The following is a 27,024-nucleotide window of genomic DNA, read 5'->3' as shown; positions in this document are numbered from 1 at the left end:
AATCTTCCTGCATCTAGCCTGTCCAACCCCTTAAGAATTTTGTAAGTTTCTATAAGATCCCCCCTCAATCTTCTAAATTCCAGTGAGTAGAAGCCGAGTCTATCCAGTCTTTCTTCATATGAAAGTCCTGCCATCCCAGGAATCAATCTGGTGAACCTTCTCTGTACTCCCTCTATGCTCGGACAAGTGAACACAGTTGACCTTTGATGAGCTGGTGAAGCAGCCCTTGTCCGCAGCAATCCACGTGGAGGAGAAGAGAGAGAAATCTGTTCCCCTGCATTAATATGGATGGATGCAGCTGAAACTGTGTCAGGAGCTCCCACTAATTGTGGCTTCACATGACAGAGACAAAAGTGCCAAGTATTTTTTTTTGTTGCTGGGTGTTCGTATGGAAGATGCCACTTATGGTTGTCGATGCAAGCTAATTAACACAGTGAGACTTTGCTTACAAAGTACTCCAGAGTTTCTTCTGAGTGCCATTAAAACGGCGCTATCAAAATCCATTAAAACTTGGCCGTCACAGAGACATCCAATGTGGAAACAGGCCCTTCGGTCCATCTTGCCCAAGGTGCCCCATCGATACTCGTCCCACCTGCACGCATCTGACCCATATCCCTCTAAATCTTGGATGGACGGAAAATGGTGGGGTGGGGCGGCACTGGGGCGCAACGGTAGAGTCGCTGCCTTCCGGCGCCAGAGACCCGGGTTCCATCCCGACGCTGTCTGTACGGGGTTTGTACGTTCTCCCCGTGACTGCGCGGGTTTTCTCTGAGATCTTCGGTTTCCACCCACGCCCCAAAGACGGGCGGGTATGTAGGTTGATTAGTTTGGTATAAATGTAAATTGTTCCTAGTGTGTGTAGGGTGTGTGGGGATCGCTGGTCGGCGCGGACTCAGTGGGCGGAAGGGCCTGTTTCCGCGCTGTATCTCTAAACTAAACTAAACTAAACTAATAAAAACTAAACCAAACAAAACTAAACTGAGTTGCCCCAGCTGCACTGGTCCCATCTACCTACGTTTGACCCATAATCCCTCTTCCTTGATTCCATGGAAGGGATGTGAAGGAAGTAACTGCAGAAGCTGGTTTGCACCAAAGATAGTGTATACAATCATGAGAGGAATAGATCGGGTAAATGCACAGAGTCTCTTGCCCAGAGTAGGCGAGTCGAGGACCAGAGGACATAGGTTTAAGGTGAAGGGGAAAAGATTTAATAGGAATCTGAGGGGTAACTTTTTCACACAGTGGGTGGTGGGTGTATGGAACGAGCTGCCAGAGGAGGTAGTTGAGGCTGGGACTATCCCAACGTTTAAGAAACAGTTAGACAGGTACATGGATAGGACAGGTTTGGAGGGATATGGACTAAATGCAAGCAGGTGGGACTAGTGTAGCTGGGACATGTCGGGCAGTGTGGGCAAGTTGGGTCGAAGGGCCTGTTTCCACGCTGAATCACTCTATGACTCTATAAGACACAAAATACTGGCATAACTCAGTGGGACAGGCAGCATCTCTGGAGAGAAAGAATGGTTTTGTTTAGTTTAGGTTGGTTTATTGTCACGTGTACCGAGGCACAGTGAAAAGCCTTTAGCGTGACGTTTCGGGTCAAGACCCTTCTCCAGACTGAGAGTCAGGGGAGAGGGTGGAGACATAGAGATATGGAAGGGTAAGGTGTGAAGACGGCAGATCAAAGGAGGCACTGATCAAGGACATGTAAGATGGTTCTATGTTAGCTGAGGGGCAGGTGACAATGAGGCATTCAATCAGTAATGTTTAATCAGGTGGACAGTGAAGGAACTGCAGATGCTAATTTACACCGAAGATAGACACAAAATGCTGGAGTAACTCGGTGGGACAGGCAGCATCTCCGGAGGGAAGGAATCGGTGGCGTTTCGGGTCGAGACTCTTTTTCAGAAGAAGCGTCTCGACCCAAAACGTCACCTATTTCTTCTCTCCAGAGACGCTGCCTGTCCCGCTGAGTTACTCCGGCATTTTGTGTCTATCTATGATTTCATGTAACATTTTTGAGGAGACAATAACTCCAATCTGTTCAATCACCATCATTCCAGAATTCCGGAACGATGTAACACAGAGGAGACCGTGTAACCCACCAAATCTGTCCCATGTTCTTTTTTAAAGGGCGGTCACGGTGGCGCAGCGGTAGAGTTGCTGCCTTACAGCGAATGCAGCGCCGGAGATCCGGGTTCGATCCCGACTACGGGTGCCGTCTGTACTGAGTTTGTACGTTCTCCCCGTGACCTGCGTGGGTTTTCTCCGAGATCTTCAGTTTCCTCCCCACACACCAAAGACGTTTGTAGGTTAATTGGCTTGGTAGATATAAATACAAATTCTCCCTAGTGTGTGTGTAGATAGCGTTATTGTGCGGGGATCGCTGGTCGGCGCAGATAGGGGTGGCCGAAAGGGTCTATTTCCGCGCTGTATATCCAAACTAAACTAAGCTATCAAATTTGGGAGGTCATGTTACAGTTGTAAAAGACAACATTGGTGAGGCCACATTTACAGTGTTGTGTCCAGTTTGGTCACCCTGCTACGGGAAAGATGTTGTTGAGGTGGGAAATGTGCGGAGATTCACAAGGATGGTGCCAGGACTCGAGGGCGTGAGACTGGGCAGGTGAGGACTCTATTCCTTGGAGCGCAGGAGGATGAGGGGCGATATTGTAGAGGTGTGCACAAATCATGAGGTACAAACTCATCGTGCGTATTACCCCTTTAAATTGAAAGAGATCTATCGACTTCTGAGGGAAGCTGATTTTTTAAGTAGTAATTTTAATATCAATGCTGGCTCTGTAATATTCTTGGTGGGATGCAATATACACTTCTATTTCTTAACAAAAACTCATTCCGCACGAGTTATTTCTTTGTGTTCCACATATTATCTAGGCAGGCATTGAGATGATCATTCAATAACAGATGTTTTTGGTCCAGAATGATGCTTCATCTAGCACAGCCTTGATTTAATTATAGTTTCGCTCAGGGGATTAAAACGTCCATAAATTTTCAGTAAACAAGAATGGGGACTGCGAAGCTTGCAAAGTTTCAAGAGCTTTATATTTCCGTTTCTGCTTTCAATCCAAGTCAGTGGATATTTCTTAAGGCGGAGGTTCTTGATTAGTACGGGTGTCAGGGGTTACGTGGAGAATGGGGTTTAGAGGAAGGGATAGGTCGGCCATGACTGGATGACGGAGGACATTCAATGGGCTGAATGGCTGTACTTGTGAACTGTCTTATGGGCGGTCTTACGGTGGCGCAGCGGTAGAGTTGCTGCCTTACAGCGAATGCAGCGCCGGAGACCCGGGTTCGATCCCGACTACGGGCGCTGTCTGTACGGAGTTTGTACGTTCTCCCCGTGACCTGCGTGGGTTTTCTCCGAGATCTTCGGTTTCCTCCCACGCTCCAAAGACGTGCAGGTTTGTAGGTTAATTGGCTTGGTAAATGTAAAAATTGTCCCCAGTGGGTGTCGGATAGTGTTAGTGTGCAGGGATCGCTGGTCGGCGCGGACCCGGTGGGCCGAAAGGGCCTGTTTCCGCGCTGTATCTCTAAACTAAACAGTTGGTGTGGCATGGTGGCGCAGTTGCTAGGGCTGCTGCCTCTTAATACCAGAGACCCGGGTGCTGCCTGTGTGGAGTTTGCATGTTCTCCATAGTGAACAAGTGGCGTCCTTTTGGGCGCTCTGGATTCCTCCCACATCTCTAGGACATTTTCGGGGGTAGAGATGAGGTAAAGAATTAAAAAATGATTTACGAACACAAGAATTATGGAGGGAAGGCAAGAGAATGAGGTTAGGAGGGAGAGATAGATCGGCCATGATTGAATGGCGGAGTAGACTCGATGGGCCAAATGAGGCCATTCAGCATCCTGGACAATCCAGCTCACCCACTCCGTGACACACTGGCTAACCCGAGTAGCACCTTCAGCAACAGACTGGTCCCACCGAAATGCAGCACAGAACAGAACGCCACAGGAGATCATTCTTCCCTGTGGCTATCAAACTGTACAACCCCTCCCTCTTCTGTCGTGGGGTAGACTGACTCCTCCTCCCCAATCTTCGCACATCCCCAATCCTGGACTTTCCATTCCTCACTTTAATTTCATGTTTCATGTACCTTGTTGCGTTTTTATGACTGTCGGCAGACCAATTTGCCTCCTGGGATCAATAAAGTTCTATTGTATCGTATCTTATCAAACGGCCTAATTGTGCTCCCGCATCACTTATGAACTTATGAAGATAAAGAATTTCACTGCGTTAGCACTTCGCACATCTGACCATAAAAGCACCATCGAACCAGGGGGATGTGCGAGTGGGAAAATACAGAACTAGTGTAAATAGAGTCATAGAGTGGAACATTGATTCAGTGTGGAAACAGGCCCTTCGGCCCAACTTGCCCGCACCGATCAACAATGTCCCAGCTACACCAGTCCCACTCTAATGCAGCTCAAAGTGCTTTCCACAAAAACAAACACAAGACTAAACAACGATACAATATAAAACAGTAAAGACACAGGCAGACAAAACTAGACCAAGTGGACCCGTTGGGCCCAAACCTCTCCTGCATTGGTGCAGCACGCTCTCCTCCCCCCCTCCCCCTCCCGCCCTCCTCCCCACCCCCTCCCCTCCTCCCCCCTTCCTCCCATTCCCCTCCCCCCCTCCCTCCCATTCCCCTCCCCCTCCCATTCCCCTCCCCCCTCCCCCTCTCCTACCCCTCCCCCTCTCCTACCCTTCCCCTCCCCCCCACTCCATCCCCCTCAACCCCCCTTATCCTCCCTCCTCCCCCCCCCTCCACCCCCTCCCTCCTCCCCCCCTCCCTCCCTCCCTCCACCCCCTCCCTCCACCCCCTCCCTCCCTCCACCCCCTCCCTCCACCCCCTCCCTCCACCCCCTCCCTCCCTCCACCCCCTCCACCCCCTCCCTCCACCCCCTCCCTCCCTCCACCCCCTCCCTCCCTCCACCCCCTCCCTCCCTCCCTCCCTAGGAGATAGATTGAAACTTTAAATGTGAATAACTTAAAAAATATAACACCGATTTCAATGAAACGTCTTCCATTAGCACCAAAGGGACGATGGTGAGTAAGGTGGGCCTAAAACTGTCGCGCTATCGTGTACCGTTTTGGCTGTAGGTCAGGAACAAACGAACAAACAAACGAGAGCTTTAGTATGTAGATATAAAATGTAAAATTGGGAGTGTAAATGAACAAAGGAAGTAAAATCAGTTAAAAGCTTGAATAAAAAGATATGTCTTTAACTGCCGTTTAAAATTCTCATCTGAGTCAGCGCCTGTCATAGCCCTGAGGAGGGTGGGCCACAGCTTGGGGGGCGTCGTTGAAAAAGGCTGCTTCCCCAATCTTCTTACTGCTGCGGCATTGAATGGCAAACAGGCCGGAATCGGCCGGAACCTGAGAGCTCGGGTCGGGGCACAGGAAAGGTGGGACTCTGTAAGATATGCTGCCCCCAAGCCATTGCCACCGACAGCTGTGGAGACCAAGTCATTGTGTATCCTTGAAGGCGGAGATTGATGGATTCTTGATTGGTGCGGGGTGTCAGGGGCGATGGGGAGAAGGCAGGAGAATGGGGATGAGAGGGAAAGATAGATCAGCCATGATTGAATGGCGGAGTGGACTCAATGGGTTGAATGGCCCAATTCTGCTCCTATGACTTATGACCGTAGGAATTTATGAAACCGGAGCAACCAGAAGAAACCCACGTGGTCACAGGGAGAACTTGCAAACTCCACACAGACGGACAGTACCCGAGGTCAGGATCGAACCTGGGTCTCTGGCGGAGTAAGATGGTGGGTCCAAGGGGTTGTAGACCAAGCTTGGAGAGGCATGGAGCCTAGTCTTATTCATATTTCTAATCATCTGGTGTTCAGCGCGTGGGATCACAACCCAAAACGCATCCATTAATAATCTCTCAACTGTCACCAAGGCCGTCTGACTTCTGACCTTTGACCTGCTGCCATTGACGACCTGTCGTCGTCAGGTAGGAAAAGACCGATGGGCGCGAAGCGTTTCCTGGCAACAACGTTCGAGCAATCAACAATGGCGCAGCGGTAGAGTTGCTGCCTTACAGCGCTTACAGAGCAAGACCACCGGGTTCGATCCCGACTGCGGGTGCTGTCTGTACGGAGTTTGTACGTTCTCCCCGTGACATGCGTGGGTTTTCGCCGAGATCTTCGGTTTCCTCCCACACTCCAAAGACGTGCGGGTTTGTAGGTTAATTGGCTTGGTATAAATGTAAAAAATTGTCCCGTGTGTGTGTGTGTGTGTGTGTGTGTGTGTGTGTGTGTGTGTGTGTGTGTGTGTGTGTGTGTGTGTGTGTGTGTGTGTGTGTGTAGGATAGTGTTAGTGTGCGGGGATCGCTGGTCGGTGCGGACTCAGTGGGCCGAAGAGCCTGTTTCCGTGCTGTATCTCCAAGCTAAACTAAGCTCTTGCAACAGGATTACATAGAAGCAACAAAAAAAAATGGCGGGTTGTTTCCTAGGCAACCTTCTTTTATCTGCTTGTGGCACTTTGTCATTTTGATAGAACATGTCATTACATGAACTGAAGAGACCAGCTCAAAGTTATTATAGAGCTCAAGAGAATAAGAGGGTCAAAAGAAGCATTTCTCCAGCTATTAAGCTGGAAGGGGACAGAGAAGATTCACGAGGATGTTGCCAGGACTCGAGGGGCCTGTGCTGTAGGGAGAGGTTGAGCAGCCTGGGACTCTATTCTTTCATAAGATCATAAGATCATCAGTGATAGGAGTAGAATTAGGCCATTCGGCCCATCAAGTCTACTCCGCTATTCAATCATAGCTGATCGATCTCTTCCTCCTAACCCCATTCTCCTGCCTTCCCGTAACCCCTGACACCCGTACTAATCAAGAATCTATCTATCTCTGTCTTAACTATACCCACTGACGGCCTCCACAGCCTTCTGTGACAGCCTTCTTTGGAGCGCAGGAGGATGAGGAGTGATCATTTAGAGATGTACAAAATCATGAGAGGAATAGATTTGGTAAACGCCATAGTCTCTTGGCCAATGAAGTGGAATCGAGAACCAGAGGACATAGTTTTAAGGTGAAAGGGGAAAGATTTAATAGGATCTTAGTGTAGATGGAACATGTTAGTTTAATTTAGTTTGGAGATACAGTGCGGAAACAGGCCCTTCGGCCCACCGAGTCCACACCAAACAGTGATCCTATCCTATACATACTAGGAATGGGGTACAAAGCAGGAATGGGGTACTGATTGAGAATGATCAGCCATGATCACATTGAATGGCGGTGCTGGCTCGAAGGGCCGAATGGCCTCCTCCTGCACCTATTGTCTATTGGGACAATTTACACTTATACTAAGCCAATCAACCTACTGTCCTGCACGTCTTTGGAGTGTGGAAGGGAACCAAAGATCTTGGGGAAAACCAACATGGTCACGGGGAGAACGTACAAACTCCATACAGACAAGGATCGAACCCGGGTCTCTTGGCACTGTAAGCGCTGTAAGCCAGCAACGTTACCGCTGCGCCACCTGATGTTAGTCAGCGTGGATAAGTTGGGTCGATGGGCCTGTTTCCATGCTGTACGATTCTATGACTTTTATTGGGCCTCAGTGGGTGATGTTTCTCAGACAAGGAGCAGCATGAATGAAACAGACCGAGGCTCTGAACGATCCGAGTGTGGGAGGAAACCGGAGCACCCAGGGAGAACATGCGAAATAGGTACAGACAGCACCCGTGGTCAGGATGGAACCCGGGTCTCTGGCGCTGTGAGGCAGCAACTCTACCGCTGCGCCACCGCGCCACTCTGTGAAAATTAGAATACAAACCAATGGATTCTATAAAACGCCAGGACACGAAACGTTCAAACTTACCAAAATGATCAAACAAGCCGGCCCGATGAAACTCCAGATGAAGTTGTTTTCTGTGCTGAGCCAACAGCTGTGGGAGAGATAGAACGGGGAAAGATGGCTTGTGAGAAAATAATCCCAACAATTCCCCGCCAACAACTCTCCCTCTCCCTCAACTCATGGTCTCTCTCCGAATCAGTGATCACCCAGCCATTCCATGTTTGCGGATGATAATAAAATAGGTGGAAGGGCAGGTAGTGTGGAGAAGGCAGGGATTCTGCAGAAGGACTTGAACAGACACTAGACACTAGACACTAGACACTAGGTGCAGGAGGAGGCCATTCGGCCCTTCGAGCCAGCACCGCCATTCAATGTGATCATGGCTGATCATTCCCAATCAGTACCCTGTTCCTGCCTTCTCCCCATACCCCCTGACTCCGCTATCCTTAAGAGCTCTATCTAGCTCTCTCTTGAATGCATTCAGAGAATTGGCCTCCACTGCCTTCTGAGGCAGAGAATTCCACAGATTCACAACTCTCTGACTGAAAACGTTTTTCCTCATCTCCGTTGTAAATGGCCTACCCATTATTCTTAAACTGTGGCCCCTTGTTCTGGACTCCCCCAACATTGGGAACATGTTTCCTGCCTCTAACATGTCCAACCCCTTAATAATCTTGTACGTTTCGATAAGATCCCCTCTCATCCTTCTAAATTCCAGTGTATACAAGCCTAGTCGCTCCAGTCTTTCAACATTTCAGTCAGAGAGTTGAGAATGATCAGCCATGATCACATTGAATGGCGGTGCTGGCTCGAAGGGCCGAATGGCCTATTGTCTATTGTCTACCTGTGTCTCTTAAACATTTGTTTGTACCTGCATCAACTACCTCCTCTGGCAGCTCATTCCATACACCCGCTACCCTTTGTGTTAAAAAGTCACCCTTCAGTTTCCTAGTAAATCTTTCCCCCCCTTCACCACAAATCCTATGTCCACTGGTTCTCGATTCCCCTACTCTGGGCAAGAGACTCTGTGCGTCTACCCGATCTATTCCCCTCGTAGATAGGCACAAAGAGCTGAAGTAACTCGACGGGTCAGGCAGCATCTCTGGAGAAAAAGGATGGATGATGTTGTGGGTAGGGACCCTTCTCAATAGACAATAGGTGCAGGAGTAGGCCATTCGGCCCTTCGAGCCAGCACCACCATTCAATGTGATCGTGGCTGATCCAGCTCTATTCGTCTCATGATCTTCTACACCCCGATATGATCATCCCTCATTCTCCCCAGTGGAGGCAACACCGTATTGGCCATTAGTGAAAATATTCACAGGAACTTTTGTTTTATCAAGCACCATTTTCTAAAGTTTTTATTAAGTTTAGAGATACAGAGGCCATTTGGCCCACCAGGACAATGCCGACCAGTAATCACACCGTACACTAACACCATCCTCGCACACTAGAAACATAGAAAATAGGTGCAGGAGGAGGCTATTTGGCCCTTCATGTGTGATTATGGCTGATCATCCACAATCAGTAACCCGTGCATGCCTTCTCCCCATATTCCTTGATTCCATTAGCCCCTAGAGCTCTATCTAACTCTTTTTTAAATTCATCCAGTGAATTGGCCTCCACTGCCCTCTGTGACAGAGATTTCCACAATTTCACAACTCTCTGGGTGAAAAGATTGCTTCTCACCTCAGTTTTAAATGGCCTCCCCTTTATTCTTAGACTATGTGTGGCCCCTGGTTCTGGACTCCCCCAACATAGGGAACATTTTTTTCCTGCATCTAGCTTGTCCAGTCCTTTTATAATTTTATACGTTTCTATACGGTCTATAAGACTAGGGACAATTTGCAATTTTACCGAAGCCAATTAGCCTATAAACCTGTATGTCTTTGGAGTGTGGGAGAAAACCGGAGCACCCGGAGAAAACCCACGCAGGCCACGTGGAGAACGTGCAAACACCATTCAGACAAGCACCCATAGTCGGGATTGAACCCAGGTCTCTGGTGCTGAAAGGCAGCAACTCTACCATCTCTACCGCTGTACCATCATGCCACCTTGTGCCACAGTAGGCCTTCTGTGGGTTCGGACCAGACGGGATAGCCTTCGTTGCCCTCGCGCATCGATGAGCCTTGGGTGCCCAACACCCTGTCTGTCGCCGGTTTGTCCCTCCTCGGACCACTGTCGGTCGGTACTCACCACTGCTGACCGGGAGCACCCCACAAGCCTTGCCGTTTCAGAGATGCTCTGACCCAGTCGTCTGGCCATAACAATTTGGCCCTTGTCAAAATCGCTCAGGTCTTTACTCCTGCCCATTTCTCCTGCATCCAACACATCAACTTCAAGAACTGACTTCACTTGCTGCCTAATTTATCCCACCCCTTGACAGGTGCCACTGTAACAAGATAACCAATGTTATTCACTTCACCTGTCAGTGGTCATTATGTTTTGGACGATCGGTGTATATTGGAGATCAATTTTCAAGGAAGGCTAATTAAAGTGAAGGGTAATTGGAAGGGAATGCTTCATTAATGTCAAGTGTTACCAGCTCAAGAACTCCTGAACATTGTGTTTTGGCTGATCAGTGAATATATTTTCCTATTTGAAGGTTTTATTGGCAAAACTGTCAGCCAACAATCAAAGACCAAACTGTCGGCCAAATAATTTCGTCATTTTGTATGTATTGTTTTAGTTTTAGTTTTTAATTTAATTTAGAGTGACAGCATGGAAGCAGGCCCTTCGGCCCACCGAGTCCGCACTGACCAGCGATCCCCGCACACTAACACTATCCTACACACACTAGGGACAATTTACATTTATACCAAGCTAATTAACCTACAAACCTGCACGTCTTTGGAGTGCGGGAGGAAACCGAAGATCTCGGAGAAAACCCACGCAGGTCACGGGGAGAACATACAAACTCCGTACAGACAGCACCCGTGGTCGGGATCGAACCCGGGTCTCGGGCACTGTGAGCGCTGTAAGTTGGCAACTCTACCGCTGCGCCACCGTGCCGCTTGTGCAAGATGGATGGAACCGAACTGGTGGAAACTGCCAAGGAAATCGCCTGCACGGTAAAGGATCTCACCGCCAATGGCGCGTTGCCGTGGCAACCCCCTCCTCCCCTCACCCCCACTGGGCACTCACATCTTATCGGTGCCGTAGTACTTGTAGCCAAGCAGAGCCGAGAACCCCACGACGACGGAGGGGCTGCCGTAGCCGAAGATGTAGAAGTTCCTGTGCAGGAAGCCCTTGTTGTAGATGACCCCAACCACGATGAGGTAGAGATGGATGCCCTCGATGCACATCCAGGCAAATGCAGCCAGGAAAAAGTAATGCAGCAGTCCCGCCACGATGGAGCACAGCAGCTGCACGGGGTTGGCATAGGTGGATGGATGGCATGGATGGTTGCGATAAGTGGTTGGGTTGAATGTTTGGTAGGATGGTTGGCATGAGTGGTTGGCATGGATGGTTGGGATTGGTGGTTGGGATAGGTGGTTGGGTTGAATGTTTGGTAGGGTGGGTGGGGTGGATGGTTGGCATGGGTGGTTGGCATGCATGGTTGGGATTGGTGGTTGGGTTGCATGTTTGGTAGGATGGTTGGGATTGGTGGTTGGGATAGGTGGTTGGGTTGAATGTTTGGTAGGATGGTTGGGGTGGGTGGTTGGCATGGATGTTTGGGGCGGGTGGTTGGCATGGGTGGTTGGCAGGGATGGTTGGGGTTGGTGGTTGGGATAGGCGGTTGGGTTGAATGTTTGGTAGGATGGTTGGCATGAGTGGTTGGCATGGATGGTTGGGATTGGTGGTTGGGATTAGTGGTTGGGTTGAATGTTTGGTAGGATGGTTGGGGTGGGTGGTTGGCATGGATGGTTGGGTTGAATGTTTGGTAGGATGGGTGAGGTGGATGGGTGGTTGGCATGGATGGTTGGGATAGGTGGTTGATTGAATGTTTGGTAGGATGGGTGGGGTGGTTGGGTGGTTGGGACGGGGGGTTGGGATGTTTGGGAAGGATGGGAGGGATGGGTAGTTTGGATGGGTGAGTGGGGCATGGATATTTGGATTGGATGGGTGGATGGCATGGATGGTTGGGATGGATGGGTTGGGTGGTTGGCATGGATGGTATGGGATAGATGGGATGGATATTTGGTAGGATGGTTGGGATGGGTGGATGGGATGGGTGGAATGGGTGGATGGCATGGTTGGCGGGATTGTTGGGATGGGTGGTTGGCATGGGTGGGATGGGTGGTTGGGATGTTTGGGAAGGATGGGTAGTTTGGATGGGTGGGTGGGGCATGGATATTTGGGTTGGATGGGTGGTTGGCATGGGTGGTTGGCATTGGTGGTTGGGATAGGTGGGATGGGTGGTTGGGATGGGTGGGATGGGTGGTTGGGATGGGTGGCATGGGTGGGATGTGGTTGGGATGGGTGGGATGGGTGGTTGGGATGGGTGGTATGGGTGGGATGGGTGGTTAGGATGGGTGGGATGGGTGGTTGGGATGGGTGGGATGGGTGGTTGGGATGGGTAGGATGGGTGGGATGGGTGGTTAGGATGGGTGGGATGGGTGGTTGGGATGGGTGGGATGGGTGGTTGGGATGGGTGGGATGGGTGGTTAGGAGCAGGGTAGGGGTGGTGCAGAGAATAGACACAACATAGGAATTTAAAGATAATAATCACAGCCTTCTCAAAACCCAAACACCAGGAGAGGCTAGAAGTCGAAAATAAAAGACCCAGGTTTGATCCCAACTACGGGTGCTGTCTGTACAGAGTTTGTACGTTCGCACCATGACATGAGTGGGTTTTCTCCGAGATCTTCGGTTTCCTCCCACACTCCAAACACGTGCAGGTTTGTAGGTTAATTGGCTTGGTAAAATTGTAAATTGTCCCTAGTGTGTGTAGGGTAGTGTTATGTGCGGGGATCGCTGGTCGGCGCGGACTCGGTGGGCCGAAGGGCCTGTTTCCGCGCTGTTCCTCTAAACTAAACTAAAAATAGTGAATATTGGAAGCACTCAGCTGGGCAGAGCGGAGAGAGACTTAGAGTTAGTGGTTCTGGTCAATAATCTTTTGGTTTAGTTTAGAGATACAGGAATAGATACAGGCCCTTCGGCCCATTGAGTTCTATCTTAGGCAGGGGACAATTTACAGAAGCCATTTCACCTGCACATTAGAGATACAGCGTGGAAACTGGTCCTTTGACCCACCGAGTCCATGCCGACCATCAATCATCCCTACATTAGTTCTATGCTACACACTAGGGACAATTTACAGGAGCCAATTAACCTACAAACCTGCACGTCGTTGGAGTGTGGGAGGAAACCGGAGCACCCGGAGAAAACCCACGCAGGTCATGGGGGAGAACGTACAAACTCCGTACAGACAGCACCCGTGGTTAGGATGGAACCCGTGTCTCTGGCGCTGCGAGGCAGCAACTCTACCGCCTCTTTGAGGGGTGAGAGCGGAGCTGGCGTGAACGCGTGCGGCTTACCTTGTTGGTGTTGAAGTTAATCCCGGTAAGGAACAGCAGCTCTGCTATAAAGAGGCTGAAGCAGAGGTTCTTGTGAATGGTTGTTCTGGTGCTTTGAATCTCGCCGAAGAAGCAGAAGGTAAAGATGCACATTGACAAGCAGATCAAGGACACGATTATTCCCAGCTGGCTGATCCGGGTCAGGATGTTATTATGTAGAACATCCTGCAAGGGATTAGGTGTCAAGAGCTGTACTTGCAGTGTGTGAAAATGCACAGATGAGACAAACAGCCACAGCCCGGTCATACGATCACACAACCCGCAAAGAGGCCCTTCGGCCCATCACAACCATGCCGACTAAGGTGCCCCATCTAAGCTAGTCCCATTTACCATCATTTAGAGCAGATAGAATCGTAGACTCATACAACACGGAAACAGGCCCTTCGGCCCAACGTCCATGCTGATCAAGGTACTCTGATCTAAGCTACTCCAGCATTTGGATCACAATGTGTCACGCAGCACAGAAACAGGCCCTTCGGCCCAACCCGTCTGTGCTGACCGAGATGCCCCATCTAAGCTGGTCCCATTCACCAGCATTTGGATCGTAGAGAGTCAGACAGCACCGGAAAGAGGCCCTTTGGCCCAACTCACCCATGGCAAACAAGATGCCCCATCTAGGCTAGCCCTCCAAACCTTTCCTATCCATTGTATCCTGTCCTACCCATGATGGAACAGAGGATGGTGTATCTCTGTAGCTTTCTGTACCATGTACCAAATGCTTTGGGGAAAAAGCATTGTTGGAGGGACTTAACTAATGGGTCAGGCAGCATCTGTGGAGGGGAATGGGCGGAGAACGTGTGTGATCGGGACCCTTCCCCATAAGGTCTCCGACACTGCAGATCCTCCCAAGGAATGGAAGTGTCAACTGACATCTGAGCCAAATAACATGAAGTGACCAAAAGATTGGCGGTGGGCGAGAATTTAAGTAGTGCCTTTCAGAAGAATCAGGAAGGGAACACAAAGTGGCTGAGACAGGGTGTTTCAGTGGGATGGAAGGGGTGGTCCCAGTGTTACGACCTGTCAAATGTTGGCATTGTAGGTGGGTGTAATGATATGCTTGGTGCTGTAGATGATGACGGGACGTCTGGGATTGTGTACTTGTGCAGGTTGTGAAATGAAGTAGACTTCTGGAGAAAAGCAACAGAGATGGTGGTGCTTCGATGCGTCAGACGGTCGTAAAGCTGGATGAATTACGGATGAAATGGGCCTGGGGAAGGGGGAGGTGATGGAGGAGCAGGGATGATGGAGAGGGGGAGAGGGGTGGAGGTGGAGGTGGGGGGGGGATGGAGGGGGGGATGGAGGAGGGAGGTGGGGGGGGGGTGGAGGGGGGGATGGAGGAGGGAGGTGGAGGAGGGGGGGTGGAAGAGGGGGTGGAGGAGGGGGGTGGAGAAGGGGGGGTGGAGGAGGGGGGGTGGAGGAGGGGGGTGGAGAAGGGGAGGTGGAGGGGGGATGGAGGGGGTGGAGGAGCAGGGAGGATGGAGGGGGGGAAGGGGTAGAGGTGGAGGTGGGGGGGGTGGTGGAGGTGGAGGTGGGGGGTGCTGGAGGTGGAGGTGGGGGGGATTGAGGGGGTGGAGGAGGAGGGAAGGAGGAGGGTGGGAGGTGGGGGGATGGAGGAGGAGGGGGTGGAGGGGAGGGGGTGGAGAGGGGGATGGAGGAGGGAGGATGGAGGGGGGGTGGAGGGGGGGGTGGAGGGTGGAGGAGGGGGTGGAGGAGGGGGGATGGAGGGGGGATGGAGGAGGGGGTGGAGGAGGGGGGTGGAGGAGGGAGGATGGAAGGAGGATGGAGGGGGATGGAGGGGGGATGGAGGGGGATGGAGGGGGTGGATGGAGGGGGGATGGAGGAGGGGGTGGAGGAGGGGGGTGGAGGGGGGATGGAGGAGGGAGGATGGAAGGAGGATGGAGGGGGATGGAGGGGGGATGGAGGGGGGATGGAGGGGGGATGGAGGGGGGATGGAGGAGGGGGGTGGAGGAGGGGTTGGAGGGGGGATGGAGGAGGGAGGATGGAAGGAGGATGGAGGGGGATGGAGGGGGGATGGGGATGGGGGGATGGATGGGGGTGGATGGAGGGGAGATGGAGGAGGGGGTGGAGGATGGGGGTGGAGGGGGGATGGAGGAGGGAGGATGGAAGGAGGATGGAGGGGGGATGGAGGGGGGATGGAGGGGGGATGGAGGAGGGAGGATGGAGGGGGGATGGAGGAGGGGGGGATGGGGGCGGGAGGTGGAGGAGGGGAGGCAGGGGTGGAGGAGGGGCGGGGGGTGGAGGAGGGGGGTTGGAGGGGGCGGGGGGGGGGGTGGAGGAGGAGGAGGGGGTGCAATGCCACAAAGGGGTTTGAACACAAGCACCAAAAATCAAAAATTGATACTTGACCGAGGCAGGGTAAAGGGTGTAAGAAGCACAAGGAACTGCAGATGGTCGAATCTTGGGCAAAACACAAAGTGCTGGAGGAACTCAATGGGCCAGGCAGAAAATGTGGAGGGACTGGACAGACCATTTTTAGGGTCGGGACCCCTTCATGGAGAAGGGGGGGGGGGAGAAAGTTAGAAAAGAGAGGCAGGACAAAGCCGGGCAATTGATAGGTGGACACAAAATGCTGGATTAACTCAGCGGGTCAGGCAGCATCTCTGGAGAGAAGGAATAGGTGGCGTTATGGAAGGGTCTTGACCTGAAACGTCACCCATTCCTTCTCTCCAGAGATGCTGCCTGACCCGCTGAGTTACTCCAGATTTTTGCGTTTACGTTCGGTTTAATCCAGCATCTGCAGTTCCTTCCTACACAAGTGATAGGTGGATAAGAGTGAGGGGTGTTTCAAGTTCATATTTCTTAGAAGCATATTTGGGCCATTCTAAGGCGGAGATAGATAATGTCCTGATTAGTACGGGCGTCAGGGGACCGGAAGGCAGGAGATTTAGGTTGAGAGGAAAAGATGGATCAGCTATGACTGAATGCCGAAATAGACTTAGATGCAGGAAAAATGTTCCCAATGTTGGGGGAGTCCAGAACCAGGGGCCACACAGTCTAAGAATAAAGGGGAGGCCATTTAAAACTGAGATGAGAAAAAATCTTTTTCACCCAGAGAGTTGTGAATTTGTGGAATTCTCTGCCACAGAGGGCAGTGGAGGCCAAATCACTGGATGAATTTAAGAGAGAGTTGGATAGAGCTCTGGGGCTAGTGGAATCAAAGGATATGGGGAGAAGGCAGGCACGGGTTACTGACTGTGGATGATCAGCCATGATCACAATCAATGGCGGTGCTGGCTCGAAGGGCCAAATGGCCTCCTTCTGCACCTATTGTCTATGTTTCTATGAGATCCTGTGGCTAACAAACTGTACAACTCCTCCCCCTTCTGTCATGGGGTAGACTGAGAATGAGACTGACTCCCCTTCCCCCTCCCCTACCCCAATCAGTCTGAAGAAGGGTCTCGACCCGCAACGTCACCCATTCCTTCTCCCCCGAGATGCTGCCCGACCCACTGAGTTACGCCTGCATTTTGTGTCCACCCTCTCCCCAGTCATTGCATATCCCCAATCCTTTCCACTCATCACTTTAATTTCATGTTTCATGTTGTGTTTTATGACTGTTGGCAGACCAATATCCATCCTGGGACAAGTAAAGTTCTATCGTATCGTATCGTATCGTATCGTATCGTATCGTATCGTATCGTATCGTATCGTATCGTATCGTATCGTATCGTATCGTATCGTATCGTATCGTATCGTATCGTATAATATCGTATCGTATAATATCGTATCTTAATAAAAAGAAATCTTATGCCCAGAAAGTCCTCCCCAGTCACAATAGCAACCTCAGTCGAAGCAGAGTACAATACTCAGATATATATCATATCGTATCGTATCATATCGTATCATATCGTATCGTATCATATCATGTCGTATCATGTCGTATCATGTCGTATTGTATCGTGTCGTGGCGTGTCGTGTCGTGTCGTGTCGTGTCGTGTCGTGTCGTGTCGTGTCGTGTCGTGTCGTGTCGTGTCGTGGCGTGTCGTGTCGTGTCGTGTCGTGTCGTGTCGTGGCGTGTCGTGTCGTGTCGTGTCGTGTCGTGTCGTGTCGTGTCGTGTCGTGTCGTGTCGTGTCGTGTCGTGTCGTGTCGTGGCGTGGCGTGTCGTGTCGTGTCGTGTCGTGTCGTGTCGTGTCGTGTCGTGTCGTGGCGTGGCGTGGCGTGTCGTGTCGTGTCGTGTCGTGTCGTGTCGTGTCGTGTCGTGTCGTGTCGTGTCGTGTCGTGTCGTGTCGTGTCGTGTCGTGTCGTGGCGTGTCGTGTCGTGTCGTGTCGTGTCGTGTCGTGTCGTGTCGTATCGTGTCGCATTGTACTGTATTCTGTACTGCAGAGAGTAGAGGCCCAGTGCTGTCCTCTGCACACCCACTCTATCCAGGCTCACTGGATAGTGTGTGTGTTTTAACCGCCCGTGTGATGACAATAGACAATAGGTGCAGGAGGAGGCCGTTCGGCCCTTCGAGCCAGCATCGCCATTCCCCGTGATCATGGCTGATCATCCACTATCAGCAGCCCGTCCCCAATAGACAATAGGTTTATGAGTTTACTCCGTCGCCGATACTTACTTTAATCGGGGACGAGGACATCAGGATTGCGAAGTTGGTCAGATGGTTACAGCGGCAGGTGGTGTGCGTGGCGTTGGAGTGGAGCCCCTCGCATCCCCCCGTGTCCCACTCACCCTCCATGCTGAGGGCTGAGTAATTCCAAAACACACAGACAGATTCCTCCGTCCTCAGAGGCTGGGGTGGAGAGGGAATGAAAAGAGACAGAAAGTCGTTCAGAAAAGGACACAAAAGTGCCGGGGTCACAGCCCAGCAAGCCTACGCCGCCGTTCAATCATGGCCGATCTATCTCTCCCTCTCAACCGGCGCGGTGGTGCAGCGGTAGAGTCGCTGCCTTACAGCGAATGCAGCGCCGGAGACCCGGGTTCCATCCCGACCACGGGCAGGGCCGTCTTAACGCATGGGCCTGATGGGCACTTGCCAGGGGGCCCACGAGCATAGGGGCCCCATGCTGATCTGTGTATGTTAAGTGACTTGCAATAAATAAATACTACTTTAAAAATGTAGGTTCAATAAGTGCTTTTTTCGCAACATTTTCGGTCCCTAAGTGCTTCTCACAGCGATCTGTAAGTGCTTTTCGCAACAATGTAGCACCCTAAGTCCATCGCTAAGTGCTTTTCGGTAAGTGCTTTTCGCCGGCACGACAAGGGGGGTGCTAGTAGGGAAAGGGGGGTGGGGGAGAGTAACGGTAGGGGCCCCAGTACACTGCTTTGCCCGGGGGCCCATAATGCTGTAAAAACGGCCCTGACCACGGGCGCTGTCTGTGCGCAGTTTGTATGTTATCCCCATGACCGCGTGGGTTTTCTCCGAGATCTTCCGTCTCCTCCCATACTCTAAAGACGTGCGGGTTTGTAGGTTGACTGGCTTGGTATAAATGTAAATTGTCCTTAGTGTGGGATAGTGTTAGTGTGCGGGGATCGCTGGTCGGCGCGGGACTCGTTGGGCCGAAGGGCCTGTTTCCTTGCAGTAATCTCTATACTTAACTAAACGAAACTAAGCTAAAGTAAAGTAAACTAAACTAAACTAAAGCACCTGTTCCTATGCTGCACAGTGTTCTACGTTGAACTGGCAGGATGCAGTAAGGTCGTTTCGTCTCCGTTACCTGTAAATGCCTCAGTGTGAATGTAATGTGCTCCATGCGGTAGAGCGTTGGAGGGTTTGCTCTGATCGCCGCGGCAATGATGGGCGAGTTCACAGTGTATTCCTTCTGAGTGGCTGTCCCGTTCACCTCACTCTCCCGCGAGCTGTTGGAGGGGTCCAGCAGAGAGCCAATAGTATTGTACTGAAGGAAAATGATGGCGACAGTCCCTAGTGACACACAGAAACATTTTTCAGTGGGGAATGGCGACAAACAAGACACAAATTCACACTCATTTCTGGATGGATTTAAAAAGAGAGTTGGATAGAGCTCTAGGGGCTAGCGGAATCAAGGGGTATGGGGAGAAGGCAGGCACGGGATACTGATTGTGGATGATCAGCCACGATCACAATGAATGGCGGTGCTGTCTCGAAGGGCCGAATGGCCTCCTCCTGCACCTATTTTCTATGTTTATTATGTTTCCAAATGCAGCCTAACCAACGGCCTGTGACGCTGCACTGGCTCTTAGACTCGATGCTCTGACCTATGAAAGCAAACAAGGGGGCAAAGTTTAAGAATAAGGGGTAGGCCATTTAGAACTGAGATGAGGAAAAAAAAATTCAGTCAGAGAGTTGTGAATCTGTGGAATTCTCTGCCTCAGAAGGCAGTGGAGGCCAATTCTCTGAATGCATTCAAGAGAGAGCTAGATAGAGCTCTTAAGGATAGCGGAGTCAGGGGGTATGGGGAGAAGGCAGGAACGGGGTACTGATTGAGAATGATCAGCCATGATCACATTGAATGGCGGTGCTGGCTCGAAGGGCCGAATGGCCTCCTCCTGCACCTATTGTCTATTGTCTATTGTCAAACATACCATCATTCCTGCTTTGCCACTTCGCTCCACCTATTGTACCTGAGTTTGACTTGATTGTATTTATGTGTAGTATTATCTGATGTGTTTGGATGGCATGCAAAGCAAAGCAAAACTTTCCAATAGAAGTTAATAAAGCCATAGGAGCAGAATTGGCCATTCGGCCCATCAAGTCTACTCTGCCTTTAAATCCTGGCTGATCTATCTCTCCCTCACATCCCCATTCCCCTCGTAACCTTTAACACCCTTACTAATCAAGAACTTGACAATCTCTTCTTTAAAAATAACCAATTGACTTGACCTCCACAGCCTTCCGTAGCAATGAATTCCACAGATTCACCACCCTCTAACCAGGGGTTATGGGGAGATGGCAGGAGAATGGGGTTAGGAGGGAGAGATGGATCAGCCATGATTGAATGGCGGATTAGACTTGATGGGCCGAAAGGCCTAATTCTACTCCTATAACTTGTGAAGTTATGAACGTATGAACTATCCAGGCCTTTCATTATTTGTCCTCAGTACGTAAGGTCATAAGGTCATAAGCGATTTGAGCTGAAGTAGGCCATTCGGCCCATTAAGTCTACTCCACCATTCAAACATGGCTGATCTATCTCTCCCTCCTAACCCCTTCTCCCCATAACCTCTGACACCCGTACTAATCAAGAATCTATCTATCTCTGCCTTAAAAATATCCACTGACTTGGCGTCCACAGCCTTCTGTGGAAAAGAATTCCACAGATTCACCGCCCTCTGACTAAAGAAATTCCTCCTCATCTCCTTCCGAAAAGAACGTCCTTTAATTCTGAGGCTGTGCCCTCTGGTCCTAGACTCTCCCACTAGTGGAAACATCCTCCCCACATCCACTCTTTAGTCAGAGGGTGGTGAATCTGTGGAATTCATTGCCACAGAAGGCTATGGAGGCCAAGCCATTGGGCATTTTTAAGGCGGAGATTGACGGATTCTTGATTAGTACGGGTTATGGGGAGGAGAATGTGGTTGGGAGGGAGAGATGGATCAGCCATGATTGAATGGCGGAGTAGACTCGATGGGCCGAAGGGCCTGATTCTGCTCCTATGACTTGTAAACGTATATGAACTCATGAACAATCCGGGCCTTTCATTATTCGTCTGGATACAGATGGTGTAGATAAAGCTGAACCTAAACCCACTTACCATTAGAGATGGTTCTATCTTCCTTCCGTTGAGAAATGCTTATCTGACTGTGCTCCAAATTCACTTGAGTTTGAAGTTGCTCATCTTGACTTAGATCAAAAGTGTACAGTTTGAGGGCTGAGAAATCAGGAAAACATGTTATTAATAAGTCATGAATCAGTGAGCTCTGCCTGTGCAGACACTTCTAAATATAAACACACACACACACACACACACATCCTACACCCATCAGCACAAATATAACAGGGCCAGTAAATATTCACAGACCGCGAAAGAGAAACAATGCTGAATTTAAAGAAATAAGATTGATAGTTCTGCATGTTTTGCATTTAGTTTTAGTTTAGTTTAGTTTAGAGATACAGCGCGGAAACAGGCCCTTTCGGCCCACCGGGTCCGCGCCGACCAGCGATCCCCGCACACTAACACTATCCTACACCCACTAGGGACATATACCAAGCCAATTAACCTACCATATACCTTATACCATATACCATATATCATAACCTACCATAAACATACCATATACCTTATACCATATACCATATACCATAACCTACCATAAACAGGCCCTTTCGGCCCACCGAGTCCGCGCCGACCAGCGATCCCCGCACACTAACACTATCCTACACCCACTAGGGACGATTTTTACATTTACCCAGCCAATTAACCTACAAACCTGCACGTCTTTGGAGTGTGGGAGGAAACCGAAGATCTCGGAGAAAACCCACGCGAGTCACGGGGAGAACGTACAAACTCCGTACAGAAGGCGCCCGTAGTCGGGATCGAACCCGGGTCTCCGGCGCTGTATTCGCTGTAAGGCAGCAACTCTACCGCTGCGCCATCATGCCGAACAGGTGATGCCTTAACGGTTCGGCACAGAATCAAGGTGGTCGGTGGAATACTAGTCAACTAAGGTCGGCACGGTGGCGCAGTGGAAGAGCTGCTGCCTCACAGCGCCAGAGACCCCGGTTCGATTCTGACCATGGGTGCTGTCTGCACGGAGTTTGTACCTTCTCCCCGTGACCTGTGCGGGTTTTTTCCAGCTGCTCCGGTTTCCATCCACTCTCCAAAGACGTGCAGGTTTTAAATCGTCCCTGGTGTGCAGGATAGGATATGAGGATCGCTGGTAGGCGCGGACACGGTGAGCCGAAGGGCCTGTTTCTGCGTCATATCTCTGAATTAAACTAAACCTGTCTCACTCAAAGTTGAGAGGGGCAAATTTAAAGATGAGAAGGGCAGGATTTTTTACGCAGAGGGTAGTGGGTGCCTGGAATGTAGGGTTGCCAACTGTCCCGTATTAGACGGGACATCCCGTATTTTGGACTAAATTGGTTTGTCCCATACGGGACCACCCTTGAACTGTATCAGGCCCGGATGGCGCTGTAGGCCCGGACACTGTAGGACTGGGCAATGTAGGTCTGGACTCTGTAGGCCCGGACTCTGTAGGCCCGGACACTGTAGGCCCGGACACTGTAGGCCCGGATGCTGTAGGCCTGGACACTGTAGGCCTGGACACTGTAGGCCCGGACACTGTAGCCCGGACAATGTAGCCCGGGGGCCAATGTCGTCCCGGACAGCGTAGGCCCGGGCGCCGCCAGACGGAGGTTGCATAGCAACCTGCCTCCCGGCCAGGGCGGCTGCCATTGGTAGGACGGGAGCACGTGGGCGCTGGCTGGGTGAGGTCATGTGGGGCGCGGGGCGGTGGCGTCATCCTTTGTCCCTTATTTGGGAGTGAGATAGTTGGCAACCCTACTGGAACGAGCTACCAGGAGTGTTTGTTGGGGGCAGATACAATAGTGGTGATTCAGGAGGTTTTGACGGGATATGCAGGGACTGGAGGGATATGGGTCATGTGCAGACAGAGGAGACCTGCGATCACCCCGTACGCTAACAAATCCTACAATCTAGAGACAATTTACAGAAGCAGATTAACCTACAAATCTTTCTGTTCTTCCTGTGAACAAGTGGGTTTTCTCCAGGTGTTTTTTTTTAGTTTAGTTTAGAGATACAGCCTGGAAACAGACCCTTTCGGCCCACTGAGTCCGCACCGACCAGTGACCCCCGCGCATTGACTCCATCCTACACACACTAGGGATAATTTTACAATTACACCAAGCCAATTAACCTACAAACCTGTAAGTGTGGGAGGAAACTGAAGATCTTGGAGAAAAACCATGCGGTCATGGGGAGAACGTACAAACTCCGTACAGACAGCACCCTTAGTCGGGATTGAACCTGGGTCTCTGGCGCTGTAAGCGCTGTATGGCAGGCACTCTACTGCTGCGCCACCGTGCGGCAGTGGTTTCCTCACACACTCCAAAGCCGAAAAGGTTTGTCGGTTAGTTGGCTTCGGTAAAATTGCAAATTGTCCCTAGTGTGTAGGATAGTGTTAGCGTACGGGGTGATCGCTGGTCCGAGCGATCTCGGTGGGCCGAAAGGCTTGTTTCCGCGCTGTATCTGTAAAGTGAAGTTTAAAGGGATATGGCAAAGGCGGGTAGGTGGGACTAGCATCGATCTGGAATCTTGGTCGGCATGGATGTGTTGGGCCGAAGGGCCTGTTTCTGCGCTGCATGACTCTGATCACAGTGCTGTATGAGCCATGATCACAGTGAAAAATGGCGGTGCTGGCTCGAAGGGCCGAATGGCCTACTGCTGCACCTATTGTCTATTGTCTACGACTCAGTGGTGATGGTTCTCATTTCCTGGTGGAGATCGCTGTTCAGTTTTACCACCCTGTTTAAAAGAGCTGCCTAACTTTGAGTCTATCTTTGGTATGAGCCAATATCTGCAGTTCCTTCCTACACATTTTGTATCCTCCGCTATTTGCTTTAGCATCTGATTTCAAGTTATTCCCTCTGCAAACCAGTGCTTTACAGTGCTTGGAATTTATATGTTCCATTTCTCTCCCGAATTGATTCAAACTATTTGCCTTTTCAAAGCATTCACGCCTCCGCCCACATTTCCATTTGTCCGTTTTTATCCCCTTGGAAATATTCTTATTTTAATCATTTAGAAACTAAAATGTCCCAGTGATGCAGAAACATTGTCAGTCAAACACATTGGCGGCAGCCACACAAATGCAGAGTTTTGTCCAGGATCCAGGTTTGGAAAAGCAGAGGGACAGACAGATGGAAGGATTCAGTTCAGCTTTCGTTTGGTTTAGTTTCCAGCGTGGAGACAAGCAGGCTCACCCTCCAACGATCACCCCGTACACTAGTTCTATCCAACACGCGGGCGGTCACGGTGGCGCAGCGGTAGAGCTGCTGCCTTACCGCGAATGCAGCGCCGGAGACCCGGGTTCCATCCTGACTACGGGTGCTGTCTGCACGGAGTTTGTACGTTCTCCCCGTGACCTGCGTGGGGTTTCTCTGAGATCTTCAGTTTCCTCCCGCACTTTAAAGACGCACAGGTTTGTAAGTTAATTGGCTTGGTGTAAATGTAAAAATTGTCCCTAGTGGGTGCACGATAGTGTTAATGTGCGGGGATCGCTGGTCGGAGCGGACCCAGTGGGCGAAGGGCCTGTTTCCGCGCTGGATCTCTAAACTAAACTAAACTAAACTAAACACTTGGGTTAATTTATAGAAGCCAATTAACCTGCAAACCTGCATGTCTTTGGAGTGTGGGAGGAAACCAGAGCACCCGGAGAAAACCCACACAGGTCACGGGGAGAACTTACAAACTCCGTACCGACAGCACCCATGGTCAGGATCGAACCCGGTTCTCCGTTGCTGTAAGGCATCAACTCTACCACTGCGCCCGATGAAGCTTAATGACATATTCTCCCTAGCAGGGTGATGAAAACTGAATACGGTACTCCAAATGTAGCCTGCAAGCAGGGTCGATTCACAGCGGCCAATAAACCCACCAACCCGCACGTCTTTGGAATGAGAGCAGTGTCACAGGGAGGAAGTGCAAACTCCACACTGGCAGCCTCTGAGTAGGGGTTGCCAACTATCTCACTCCCAAACACGGGACAAGGTGACGTCACCGCCCCGCGCCCCACATGACCTCACCCAGCCGGCGGCCACGTGCTCCCGCTCCACCAATGGCGGCCGCCCAGGCCGGGGAGGGCGGGGGGTGGGTTGCTAGGCAACCTCCGTTAGGCGGTGCCCGGGCCTCCGGGCCTACACTGTCCGGAGCTAAAATGTCGGAAACCTAGAGTGTCGGGACCTAAACTGTCGGGGCCTACTGCTTTGGGGCCTAGAGTGTCGGGGCCTACAGCGCCCGGGCCCACAGCGCCATCCGGGCCTAATACGGGACATGGGCGGACCCGTACGGGACAAACTAATGTAGCCCAAAATACGGTAAGTCCCGGCTAATACGGGACAGTTGGCACCCCTACATCTGAGTCAGGACTGAACCTGGGTCTCTGGCACTGTGAGGTAGTGGTACTACCAGCTGCACCACTGTGCCGCCCACATATAGACCTACAGCAGTACAGGGCAATGTTTAACTCCCCCCCAACAACCAATATACCAATATCACTATAAAAACAGATGCGTCTGCTCATTATCCACACGCTTCTCCTGAGTTGGCTGTCATTTTTCTTACTTTGTCCCTTGTAAAAATACCTTGCTGGCAGCAAATGGATTTGGGAATATCTTAAACTGCCAAAAGATGCTGAATGAGTGGAATCTTCTCATTGTTGAAACAAACAAAAAAAAATTGCTGTGCTGTATCAAATCCCCACCTTGGTGTAAATCTGCTGGGTGTGACAGCATGAATAATATGTCCTTAAAATAAAATATAAATCAGCCAACTTGAAGCATTATTTTGAGTGTAGTAACTTTGGGAGGTGTGACCACTGATGGATTGATTTGATCGGATCAGTTTAGAGATACAGCGCGGAAACAGGCCCTTCGGCCCACCGAGTCCGCGCCGACCAGCGATCCCCGCACACTAACATTATCCTACAGTAGGGACAATTTTTACATTTTGACACCAAGCCAAAACCTGCCAAGACGCACTACACCAAACCTGCACGTCTTTGGAGTGTGGGAGAAAACTGAAGTTCTCAGAGAAAACCCACCCGGCTCACGGGGAGAATGTACAATCTCTGTACTGCCGGCCCCCCCTAGTCAACAGACAATAGACAATAGGTGCAGGAGTAGGCCATTCGGCCCTTCCAGCCAGCACCACCATTCAATGTGATCATGGCTGATCATTCTCAATCAGTACCCCGTTCCTGCCTTCTCCCCATACCCCCTGACTCCACTATCCTTAAGAGCTCTATCTAGCTCTCTCTTGAATGCATTCAGAGAACTGGCCTCCACTGCCTTCTGAGGCAGAGAATTCCACAGATTCACAACTCTCTGAGTGAAAAAGTTTTTCCTCATCTCCGTTCTAAATGGCCTACCCCTTATTCTTAAACTGTGGCCCCTGGTTCTGGACTCCCCCAACATTGGGAACATGTTTCCTGCCTCTAACGTGTCCAACCCCTTAATAGTCGGGATCGAACCCGGGTCTCTGGCGCTGTAAGCGCTGTAAGGCAGCAACTCTACCACTGTACCACCGTGCCGCACTGATTGATTCAAGGCTACTGGATGGAAAAGGCCCTTCGGCCCACCGAGTCCACGCCGACCATCAATCACCCGTTCACACTAGTTACAGAGTCATAGAGCGATACAGTGTGGAAACAGGCCCTGCGGCCCAACTCGCCCACACCGGCCAACATGCCCCATCTTCACTATCCCACCTGCCTGCACGGAGCTGCAGGGAAATCACTTTGTTTCTGTGCTGCGTAGCTCTATGACACTATGATTCCATGCTGAAAGTGCCAGACATTTTGGAGGATAGAGTCATAGAGTGATACAGGGTGGAAACAAGCCCTTCGTCCCAACTCGCCCACACCGGCCAACAATGTCCCAGCTACATTAGTCCCACTTGCCTGCGCTTGGTCCATAACCCTCCAAACCTGTCCTATCCATGTACCTGTCCAACTGTTTCTTAAACCATGGGATAGTCCTAGCCTCA

The 27,024-nt window shown here is 50.9% G+C and overlaps 1 protein-coding gene across 1 annotated transcript in view; it reads right to left on the bottom strand.

Annotated features, from left to right (window-relative positions):
• Positions 1–27,024, bottom strand: part of adgrl4 (adhesion G protein-coupled receptor L4) — an 83,134-nt gene that overhangs the window by 18,394 nt on the left and 37,716 nt on the right. The window contains exons 7-12 of the mRNA XM_078408144.1: positions 21,052–21,168; positions 19,036–19,241; positions 17,937–18,110; positions 13,320–13,523; positions 10,984–11,204; positions 7,864–7,930 (exon numbers count right to left, since the gene is read on the bottom strand). Of these exons, the coding sequence (XP_078264270.1) occupies positions 7,864–7,930; positions 10,984–11,204; positions 13,320–13,523; positions 17,937–18,110; positions 19,036–19,241; positions 21,052–21,168 (989 nt within the window). The remainder of the gene's footprint in view (positions 1–7,863; positions 7,931–10,983; positions 11,205–13,319; positions 13,524–17,936; positions 18,111–19,035; positions 19,242–21,051; positions 21,169–27,024) is intronic.

Source organism: Rhinoraja longicauda, chromosome 11 (genome assembly GCF_053455715.1).
Source record: "Rhinoraja longicauda isolate Sanriku21f chromosome 11, sRhiLon1.1, whole genome shotgun sequence".
Classification (NCBI taxonomy): Eukaryota; Metazoa; Chordata; class Chondrichthyes; order Rajiformes; family Arhynchobatidae; genus Rhinoraja; species Rhinoraja longicauda.
The sequence above is the reverse complement of the archived record's forward strand: the minus strand, read 5'-3'. Positions and strand labels throughout refer to the sequence as shown.